This window comes from Dermacentor silvarum, chromosome 9 (genome assembly GCF_013339745.2).
Source record: "Dermacentor silvarum isolate Dsil-2018 chromosome 9, BIME_Dsil_1.4, whole genome shotgun sequence".
Lineage (NCBI taxonomy): Eukaryota > Metazoa > Arthropoda > Arachnida > Ixodida > Ixodidae > Dermacentor > Dermacentor silvarum.
The window spans coordinates 67,357,508-67,369,431 of NC_051162.1; the positions used below are offsets into that span (position 1 = coordinate 67,357,508).

The following is an 11,924-nucleotide window of genomic DNA, read 5'->3' on the forward strand; positions in this document are numbered from 1 at the left end:
TTTTGTACCGAATCCCACTCCACTCTGTAGCGGCCCACGGTGCAATGAGAGTATTCAAATAAATAAATAAGTAAATAAATAAATAAACAAACCTTTCATTACGAAATGCAAACACTAACTTTTGTTTTTTCTCGGCAGAAACACTCGGGAAAATTTTCGCACCAATAAAATGGCTGAATCCGAGGTTATTCGAGGCGCTCTACAACTTTATAATTGACATGTTAGAGATTCAACCAATAATTAACAAGTTGACCAAATAAAAACAATATTATTTAGTGATGAAGAAATACTGGTTGTAAGTATACACATGACTACCGGTAATATACATTTGGTACGATTTCTCCAGAGCTCTTGGTTCTTTTTTTTAAATCTTTCTCCAAGTTAGCTGGGACACCCGGTATATTATATATACATACCCGCCACTCAGGTGACGTTGAGATGGGGTGCCGAAAGCTAATATGCACATGAACTTTGATGAGGCGCACCATGAAGAACCAGGGTGTTATTATGTATCACCGCTAGAGCATCTCGCAAAGACGAAAATGCCGATTTAGGACTCTACGCAGCTGTAATTATACGTCAGAAGCTATGCGTGAACGATAACCTATACAGTATTTGCATGCCTTAACATTTGTGGTTAGCTGCGTGGAAGATTAGGATCATTTATCAAAACGCATAACTACTAGAATAGAGGGCGGGCCTCGACATTAATGTAATTACTTTGATACAACTTGTTTTTTGATTTGCTTGGTATATGACGGCAGAAATACATTTTGTCAGGAGTTTTCTGTTCGGTGATAGATGATACTTTTGACAATAGACGCTCTTATTGCTAGGATGTAGGTCTTGGTTTTTAATCCTGGCGAGTAATTTAGTATTTAGGTATACGAGGTGCTTTAAAAAAATAGGACACAGTGAAAAAAAAAAACATGTGCCGAATATAATGTGATTTGTAGATTTCAGTTGGATTACGTGAAAGGCGGACATCACTTGGAGAATAAATTGTAATGCCCAAGTAGCTAATCGTAAAAAATTTGAATTGCTCTCGCCTATACGTATTCTGACAAGAAGCTGATCGTATATTGCACATGATTAACTGCAGGAATGCGCACCAATCTTTATAGTCCATGCAAAGCCATATAAAGCGCTTATTATAAGCACTTATTATTGTTTATTTATCAAACACGGTACGGGACTCAGCGATGTACAGTTGCGTGCAATATGAGCTGCAACACGGTCCATGTTCAAAAGGGCCCCAAGAATGCACGACGGCGCTGACATACAAACAATCAGAGAACTAAACACCTTTAGAATTACTGGTATATTTCTGACATCAATTTTTTCGTATGTCAGCGCCTCTGTACAGTCTTGAGGCGCTTTTGAACACGTACTTGATTTTACAGCTCACATTGTCCTTGACATGCTGTTGCCCTGCAAAGCACGAGGTCGCGGGAATGAATCCCGGCCGCGGCGGCCGCATTTCGATGGGGGCGAAATGCAAAAACGCCCGTGTCCTGGGCATTGGGGGCAAGATAAAGATCCCCTGGTGGTCACAATTAATCGGGAGTGCCCCACCACGGGGTGCCTCATAATAAAATCACGGTTTTGTTACGTAATACCCCCGAATTCAATTCAATGAAATTATCCTTCACTTTACATTCAATTATCGCCACGAACTATCCAATCAACATGGTAACTATAAATTATGCAGAGATGTCTTCCGGGTCTGCATTAAGCTCATAGCCACAAACTAATTGCTTTCAACTGACATTTCTGGCAGGGCAAACATTTTGACCTTCTTAAAAGAAGTTCGACAGCCTGTTTGACTCAAATTAAGTGTATGTGCAAGGAGTTTTGCAGTTGAGCTACGAACATTCTATGTGTGCGTAATTACATTGAAGTGCATGAGCTCTTTGTGACAGACTCCCTCAAGGCATTAGTTTCCACACTTGCATTCGCCTTCTCTGAGCGAGAAATTAATTGACTAAATCGCAGCATCTGCCTTGAGATCAATCTTGTAGGATGCGGATGTCGGTGTCTGACGTGTCCGACGTTTCCTGCATCACTAACATGTCTTCAGAATACCTTACGTACTGTGTGTTGCGCGTAACGTGCGCCAATATTTTAAAATATGCAACTGCCACGTAGCTAGACAGAACCAAGGTAATGTTGTTTACCACGTAGAAGTCACTCTGCGGAGCAAGTCACTCTATTTTTGAAGTGAAACTTGTTATAAGGGACATATTTCGGTGGCATCAGCGTACGCAAAAAACTATCATCATCAGCATTGGTTTGGGCGTCTTCTTCTTCCGCAGCTGGCTCATTGGCACCCCTCGATTCGCGCTCGTGCTCGTGCCCGGCACGCGCTCGTGCCACTGCTCCCGCGTTCATCGTCGTCGTCTGTTTCCACAGCTGGCTGCGTTGCCGCTAATCACTCCAGCGCAGAATTTCACTTCTCTTCGGTTGTCGTAATGGGGAGACCGCGTTTACGAGAGTATGATGAGCCCTTGCTTAAGGGGGTATGAGCCATTCATTGTCTTACGTAACGGACATATTTAAGTTTGAAGCAATATAATTTCGAAGAATCGCAAGCGGCATTGGCGGGCGAATGCTGCTAACCCTGCCGCGCAGCAAACTCGAGACATAGAACACCAGCGACAACGGCGGACTGCGGGCATACCGTCATTGACGTCGTTCTCTCCGTCGCAGCCGCCGCATCATGGTTAGCTTAGGTTAGGTTAGCAAACTCGAGACATAGAACACCAGCGACAACGGCGGACTGCGGGCATACCGTCATTGACGTCGTTCTCTCCGTCGCAGCCGCCGCATCATGGTTAGCTTAGGTTAGGTTAGCAAACTCGGGACATAGAACACCAGCCACAACGGCGGACTGCGGGCATACCGTCATTGACGTCGTTCTCTCCGTCGCAGCCGCCGCATCATGGTTAGCTTAGGTTAGGTTAGCAAACTCGGGACATAGAACACCAGCGACAACGGCGGACTGCGGGCATACCGTCATTGACGTCGTTCTCTCCGTCGCAGCCGCCGCATCATGTTTAGCTTAGGTTAGGTTAGCAAACTCGGGACATAGAACACCAGCGACAACGGCGGACTGCGGGCATACCGTCATTGACGTCGTTCTCTCCGTCGCAGCCGCCGCATCATGGTTAGCTTAGGTTAGGTTAGCAAACTCGGGACATAGAACACCAGCGACAACGGCGGACTGCGGGCATACCGTCATTGACGTCGTTCTCTCCGTCGCAGCCGCCGCATCATGGTTAGCTTAGGTTAGGTTAGCAAACTCGGGACATAGAACACCAGCCACAACGGCGGACTGCGGGCATACCGTCATTGACGTCGTTCTCTCCGTCGCAGCCGCCGCATCATGGTTAGCTTAGGTTAGGTTAGCAAACTCGGGACATAGAACACCAGCGACAACGGCGGACTGCGGGCATACCGTCATTGACGTCGTTCTCTCCGTCGCAGCCGCCGCATCATGTTTAGCTTAGGTTAGGTTAGCAAACTCGGGACATAGAACACCAGCGACAACGGCGGACTGCGGGCATACCGTCATTGACGTCGTTCTCTCCGTCGCAGCCGCCGCATCATGGTTAGCTTAGGTTAGGTTAGCAAACTCTAGACATAGAACACCAGCGACAACGGCGGACTGCGGGCATACCGTCATTGACGTCGTTCTCTCCGTCGCAGCCGCCGCATCATGGTTAGCTTAGGTTAGGTTAGCAAACTCGGGACATAGAACACCAGCGACAACGGCGGACTGCGGGCATACCGTCATTGACGTCGTTCTCTCCGTCGCAGCCGCCGCATCATGGTTAGCTTAGGTTAGGTTAGCAAACTCGGGACATAGAACACCAGCCACAACGGCGGACTGCGGGCATACTTTCATTGACGTCGTTCTCTCCGTCGCAGCCGCCGCATCATGGTTAGCTTAGGTTAGGTTAGCAAACTCGGGACATAGAACACCAGCGACAACGGCGGACTGCGGGCATACCGTCATTGACGTCGTTCTCTCCGTCGCAGCCGCCGCATCATGGTTAGCTTAGGTTAGGTTAGCAAACTCGGGACATAGAACACCAGCGACAACGGCGGACTGCGGGCATACCGTCATTGACGTCGTTCTCTCCGTCGCAGCCGCCGCATCATGGTTAGCTTAGGTTAGGTTAGCAAACTCGGGACATAGAACACCAGCGACAACGGCGGACTGCGGGCATACCGTCATTGACGTCGTTCTCTCCGTCGCAGCCGCCGCATCATGGTTAGCTTAGGTTAGGTTAGCAAACTCGGGACATAGAACACCAGCGACAACGGCGGACTGCGGGCATACCGTCATTGACGTCGTTCTCTCCGTCGCAGCCGCCGCATCATGGTTAGCTTAGGTTAGGTTAGCAAACTCGGGACATAGAACACCAGCGACAACGGCGGACTGTGGGCATACCGTCATTGACGTCGTTCTCTCCGTCGCAGCCGCCGCATCATGGTTAGCTTAGGATAGGTTAGCAAACTCGGGACATAGAACACCAGCGACAACGGCGGACTGCGGGCATACCGTCATTGACGTCGTTCTCTCCGTCGCAGCCGCCGCATCATGGTTAGCTTAGGTTAGGTTAGCAAACTCGGGACATAGAACACCAGCGACAACGGCGGACTGCGGGCATACCGTCATTGACGTCGTTCTCTCCGTCGCAGCCGCCGCATCATGGTTAGCTTAGGTTAGGTTAGCAAACTCGGGACATAGAACACCAGCGACAACGGCGGACTGCGGGCATACCGTCATTGACGTCGTTCTCTCCGTCGCAGCCGCCGCATCATGGTTAGCTTAGGTTAGGTTAGCAAACTCGAGACATAGAACACCAGCGACAACGGCGGACTGCGGGCATACCGTCATTGACGTCGTTCTCATCCGTCGCAGCCGCCGCATCATGGTTAGCTTAGGTTAGGTTAGCAAACTCGAGACATAGAACACCAGCGACAACGGCGGACTGCGGGCATACCGTCATTGACGTCGTTCTCTCCGTCGCAGCCACCGCATCATGGTTAGCTTAGGTTAGGTTAGCAAACTCGGGACATAGAACACCAGCGACAACGGCGGACTGTGGGCATACCGTCATTGACGTCGTTCTCTCCGTCGCAGCCGCCGCATCATGGTTAGCTTAGGTTAGGTTAGCAAACTCGAGACATAGAACACCAGCGACAACGGCGGACTGCGGGCATACCGTCATTGACGTCGTTCTCTCCGTCGCAGCCGCCGCATCATGGTTAGCTTAGGTTAGGTTAGCAAACTCGAGACATAGAACACCAGCGAGAACGGCGGACTGCGGGCATACCGTCATTGACGTCGTTCTCTCCGTCGCAGCCGCCGCATCATGGTTAGCTTAGGTTAGGTTAGCAAACTCGAGACATAGAACACCAGCGACAACGGCGGACTGCGGGCATACCGTCATTGACGTCGTTCTCTCCGTCGCAGCCGCCGCATCATGGTTAGCTTAGGTTAGGTTAGCAAACTCGGGACATAGAACACCAGCGACAACGGCGGACTGCGGGCATACCGTCATTGACGTCGTTCTCTCCGTCGCAGCCGCCGCATCATGGTTAGCTTAGGTTAGGTTAGCAAACTCGAGACATAGAACACCAGCGACAACGGCGGACTGCGGGCATACCGTCATTGACGTCGTTCTCTCCGTCGCAGCCGCCGCATCATGGTTAGCTTAGGTTAGGTTAGCAAACTCGGGAGATAGAACACCAGCGACAACGGCGGACTGCGGGCATACCGTCATTGACGTCGTTCTCTCCGTCGCAGCCGCCGCATCATGGTTAGCTTAGGTTAGGTTAGCAAACTCGGGACATAGAACACCAGCGACAACGGCGGACTGCGGGCATACCGTCATTGACGTCGTTCTCTCCGTCGCAGGCCGCCGCATCATGGTTAGCTTAGGTTAGGTTAGCAAACTCGGGACATAGAACACCAGCGACAACGGCGGACTGCGGGCATACCGTCATTGACGTCGTTCTCTCCGTCGCAGCCGCCGCATCATGGTTAGCTTAGGTTAGGTTAGCAAACTCGGGACATAGAACACCAGCGACAACGGCGGACTGCGGGCATACCGTCATTGACGTCGTTCTCTCCGTCGCAGCCGCCGCATCATGTTTAGCTTAGGTTAGGTTAGCAAACTCGGGACATAGAACACCAGCGACAACGGCGGACTGCGGGCATACCGTCATTGACGTCGTTCTCTCCGTCGCAGCCGCCGCATCATGGTTAGCTTAGGTTAGGTTAGCAAACTCGGGACATAGAACACCAGCGACAACGGCGGACTGCGGGCATACCGTCATTGACGTCGTTCTCTCCGTCGCAGCCGCCGCATCATGTTAGCTTAGGTTAGGTTAGCAAACTCGGGACATAGAACACCAGCGACAACGGCGGACTGCGGGCATACCGTCATTGACGTCGTTCTCTCCGTCGCAGCCGCCGCATCATGGTTAGCTTAGGTTAGGTTAGCAAACTCGGGACATAGAACACCAGCGACAACGGCGGACTGCGGGCATACCGTCATTGACGTCGTTCTCTCCGTCGCAGCCGCCGCATCATGTTTAGCTTAGGTTAGGTTAGCAAACTCGGGACATAGAACACCAGCGACAACGGCGGACTGCGGGCATACCGTCATTGACGTCGTTCTCTCCGTCGCAGCCGCCGCATCATGGTTAGCTTAGGTTAGGTTAGCAAACTCGGGACATAGAACACCAGCGACAACGGCGGACTGCGGGCATACCGTCATTGACGTCGTTCTCTCCGTCGCAGCCGCCGCATCATGTTTAGCTTAGGTTAGGTTAGCAAACTCGGGACATAGAACACCAGCGACAACGGCGGACTGCGGGCATACCGTCATTGACGTCGTTCTCTCCGTCGCAGCCGCCGCATCATGGTTAGCTTAGGTTAGGTTAGCAAACTCGGGACATAGAACACCAGCGACAACGGCGGACTGCGGGCATACCGTCATTGACGTCGTTCTCTCCGTCGCAGCCGCCGCATCATGTTTAGCTTAGGTTAGGTTAGCAAACTCGGGACATAGAACACCAGCGACAACGGCGGACTGCGGGCATACCGTCATTGACGTCGTTCTCTCCGTCGCAGCCGCCGCATCATGGTTAGCTTAGGTTAGGTTAGCAAACTCGGGACATAGAACACCAGCGACAACGGCGGACTGCGGGCATACCGTCATTGACGTCGTTCTCTCCGTCGCAGCCGCCGCATCATGTTTAGCTTAGGTTAGGTTAGCAAACTCGGGACATAGAACACCAGCGACAACGGCGGACTGCGGGCATACCGTCATTGACGTCGTTCTCTCCGTCGCAGCCGCCGCATCATGGTTAGCTTAGGTTAGGTTAGCAAACTCGGGACATAGAACACCAGCGACAACGGCGGACTGCGGGCATACCGTCATTGACGTCGTTCTCTCCGTCGCAGCCGCCGCATCATGGTTAGCTTAGGTTAGGTTAGCAAACTCGGGACATAGAACACCAGCGACAACGGCGGACTGCGGGCATACCGTCATTGACGTCGTTCTCTCCGTCGCAGCCGCCGCATCATGTTTAGCTTAGGTTAGGTTAGCAAACTCGGGACATAGAACACCAGCGACAACGGCGGACTGCGGGCATACCGTCATTGACGTCGTTCTCTCCGTCGCAGCCGCCGCATCATGGTTAGCTTAGGTTAGGTTAGCAAACTCGGGACATAGAACACCAGCGACAACGGCGGACTGCGGGCATACCGTCATTGACGTCGTTCTCTCCGTCGCAGCCGCCGCATCATGTTTAGCTTAGGTTAGGTTAGCAAACTCGGGACATAGAACACCAGCGACAACGGCGGACTGCGGGCATACCGTCATTGACGTCGTTCTCTCCGTCGCAGCCGCCGCATCATGGTTAGCTTAGGTTAGGTTAGCAAACTCGGGACATAGAACACCAGCGACAACGGCGGACTGCGGGCATACCGTCATTGACGTCGTTCTCTCCGTCGCAGCCGCCGCATCATGTTTAGCTTAGGTTAGGTTAGCAAACTCGGGACATAGAACACCAGCGACAACGGCGGACTGCGGGCATACCGTCATTGACGTCGTTCTCTCCGTCGCAGCCGCCGCATCATGGTTAGCTTAGGTTAGGTTAGCAAACTCGGGACATAGAACACCAGCGACAACGGCGGACTGCGGGCATACCGTCATTGACGTCGTTCTCTCCGTCGCAGCCGCCGCATCATGTTTAGCTTAGGTTAGGTTAGCAAACTCGGGACATAGAACACCAGCGACAACGGCGGACTGCGGGCATACCGTCATTGACGTCGTTCTCTCCGTCGCAGCCGCCGCATCATGGTTAGCTTAGGTTAGGTTAGCAAACTCGGGACATAGAACACCAGCGACAACGGCGGACTGCGGGCATACCGTCATTGACGTCGTTCTCTCCGTCGCAGCCGCCGCATCATGGTTAGCTTAGGTTAGGTTAGCAAACTCGGGACATAGAACACCAGCGACAACGGCGGACTGCGGGCATACCGTCATTGACGTCGTTCTCTCCGTCGCAGCCGCCGCATCATGTTTAGCTTAGGTTAGGTTAGCAAACTCGGGACATAGAACACCAGCGACAACGGCGGACTGCGGGCATACCGTCATTGACGTCGTTCTCTCCGTCGCAGCCGCCGCATCATGGTTAGCTTAGGTTAGGTTAGCAAACTCGGGACATAGAACACCAGCGACAACGGCGGACTGCGGGCATACCGTCATTGACGTCGTTCTCTCCGTCGCAGCCGCCGCATCATGTTTAGCTTAGGTTAGGTTAGCAAACTCGGGACATAGAACACCAGCGACAACGGCGGACTGCGGGCATACCGTCATTGACGTCGTTCTCTCCGTCGCAGCCGCCGCATCATGGTTAGCTTAGGTTAGGTTAGCAAACTCGGGACATAGAACACCAGCGACAACGGCGGACTGCGGGCATACCGTCATTGACGTCGTTCTCTCCGTCGCAGCCGCCGCATCATGGTTAGCTTAGGTTAGGTTAGCAAACTCTAGACATAGAACACCAGCGACAACGGCGGACTGCGGGCATACCGTCATTGACGTCGTTCTCTCCGTCGCAGCCGCCGCATCATGGTTAGCTTAGGTTAGGTTAGGATATAATTAGTTATTATTAATAATCAACTGCTCAAATGATGTATTCAGAGCAAATGCGCCAAGGAGAAAGTTGTAGACCATCTCCGAATATTCCCAGTCTATACATTATGTTGCTCAATACGTGTTCCACAAACAGTTTTTTTGTCAAGCCTGAAAGAAAACCCGTAAAAAACAAGAAAGTGCCACGTGAGTAGTCGCATGACACTGAATGTATACTTTCTTGCTAAACGTATTGCTGAATATGCTTTGGTGCATACATACCTTTATTTTGAGGGCAGCTCGCGCAGTCCTTGGAAAGGAAAGTATGCAGTAAAAACGGTCTACAAGTACTGTAACCACTACGCCGCTATGGGCTTAAACTTGGGGTGATAACAACGGAGTTTGAGAAGAAGCTGTACGTATAATGACCGCGCAACGAGCGATGGAATGAAAAAAGATGATGCGCTGACGTTAGAAAATGAAAAGGAGGCGGTATTTATTATAGAGCAAATATGTGTAGGCCGATATTCCATTTAGGATTAAGAGGAACCGCTTTTCTTTCTTTTTTATTTATTTATGAAAGTCTAAGCATATTCTACAAGTGTGCTTGAGTTATTGTACTTGTGTAAACTCTGCGTGAGCCCATGATTAGCAGTAATGCTAAGGGCTCAGATGAAATGTTAAATTCTGCTGTGTAAATACTGGTATTTAAACTGAATAAAACCTTCTTCTTCTGCTTCTTCTTAAACTGGACAGATCGTGTAATGTGTGAAGCAGATAATGCAATGATCAAATCGGCAGATAAGGGATCAGAATTGTTGTGAAGGAAAGCTAAACGTAGTCGAGGTCAGCAGAAGATCAGGGGCTAGAATGACGTTGGAAATTTGTAGTCATATAATCGAATGGGCTGGAGCAAGACAGGAAGATATGTCTTCCGTAGATGGTACTGGAGATAGTTGTCCTCGAGATAGATGGCCAGAAGTTAGATGTCCTTGAGCGGATGTCCTGGTGTGGACGTGAAATGTGCTGCTGCTTGCGTTGACATCGATGACGTTAGAGCTCCATTTTTTATTCCATCGAATGAGTCAAAGCACGCGTGTAGTAAGTTTGTTTCTTTAGTACCGCCTTTCTTCGAACCTAAAGTAAAACCTTCTTGCAAGCAAAAAAGCTAGGCAGCCGATACGCTCCGTTAGAAACGGATATCAGCAATATGCCAGCTTTACATGTTAGTGTTCTCTCCAAACATTTAATTAAAGGGCCACTCTAGTGCGGGCTTGTAGTGCGTGGTTTGGTCAGAAAGGAGAACTTTGTCAACATGAAAGGGTATTTACTTGCAAATCAGTATGCCGTAAACAGTGTTACACACAGGACTCGTTAATATGCTCGATCGTGCTTATCAAGCGAGCGTTGCAGTACAAACGTGAGTCCACTCGAGGACTGTTTACCATGAATTGTGTTTATAAGTACTGTTTATGATCAAAGTAAAATCAAATATGGCAACAATATCTGATTCCATTTCAATTCCGTGCTTCAACCATAACGATACTTAGTCCAGATTGCTGTGGGTAAAAACAATCCAGTCAAAAGTTGAATGAATCGCAATATAGTAAATAAATATTATGAATGCGTTTGTATATTACAGTTGTTTAGGTGATGATTGTAAGAAAATAATAATGAGACGGTCTCTTTACTCTCCCATTTTAATGAACTTCTTCCTCTGTGCCCCCAGCCCCAGTCTCGGTGGTCTTCTTCCTAATCTTCGGGGAGGTTCCGCTTTATGCTCTCCACACCCTCCGCGGCTTTGATTGTCTCCCCTCCTAGGTAATATGGAATCACGTTGCGGATGGCGCTGGGTTCAACTTTCTCTCCTGGTACTTCGTAATAAATTGCCTTCAGAACGCCTCGTTATTTGCCGGTTTTGTTCACCATGTAGGGGCCGATGAACGGCGACTTCGAGCCGTCCAGTCCTTTGCGTACAAGGACTAAGTGCCCTGGTTCGATGTCTGGGATTTTAAACCGATGTTTGAGTGTCGTAACGTTTTTTCATTGATAGTTTGTGCTGCTGCTGTTGGTCTTTTGTCTTGGCACGTTCTTGTAGAATTATGTTGCCTGCTATTCCCAGGCGATGATCCGTGGTATAGCCATGGGCTGGTTCCACAGGCAGCAAAATCAGGTGTGCAACCAAGGCCAGCCGTATAGCAGCCGTTGCGATGCTGAACAGACAGCTTCCTGAGCGCATTTCCAACCGCCAGGAAAATTTGAATAAAGTGTAATGTGTGTGTTCAAATCACGAATTAATCGCTCAGCCAGAGCGTTACCCTCAGGATGGTATGGCGTAGTGAACCCCAGGGGGATTCCCCTTTCCTCTGCCCAAGCTCTTAGCCTTTCGCTTCTGAATGTTGGACCGTTGTCGCGGACAATCACTTTAGTATTCTTAAACATTTCCCATTGCATAAGGGAAATGAGAGCGTTGGAGTCTTCGTTTCCTAGTTTCGCGGCTGCCATCCGTGTACATTGGTTAATAGCAACCAGAAAAGCTTGCGTCTTGCGCACTCCTTCCCCTTTCTTTTTAACATCGGCAAAGTCGAGGTGCACAACTTCAAATGGCACATTGGAGTACACAGGTATGGTCATTTCTTTTCCTTTAGGCCTATATTTTGCTTTTCGCACTTGGCAATCATGAGAAGTCCTCACCTATTTATGTACGTCATTTTTCATACTTTTCCAAGTGAAACGTTGCTGCACCTTCATATATGTCCTACA

At 50.1% G+C, this 11,924-nt stretch overlaps 1 protein-coding gene across 1 annotated transcript in view; it reads right to left on the reverse strand.

Annotated features, from left to right (window-relative positions):
- Positions 1 to 553, reverse strand: part of LOC119465284 (venom metalloproteinase antarease-like TtrivMP_A) — a 46,115-nt gene extending 45,562 nt beyond the window's left edge. Inside the window, exon 1 of the mRNA XM_049656666.1 lies at positions 417 to 553. Within this exon, the coding sequence (XP_049512623.1) occupies positions 417 to 488 (72 nt within the window). The 5' untranslated portion in view covers positions 489 to 553. The remainder of the gene's footprint in view (positions 1 to 416) is intronic.
- Between the last annotated feature and the right edge of the window lie 11,371 nt (positions 554 to 11,924).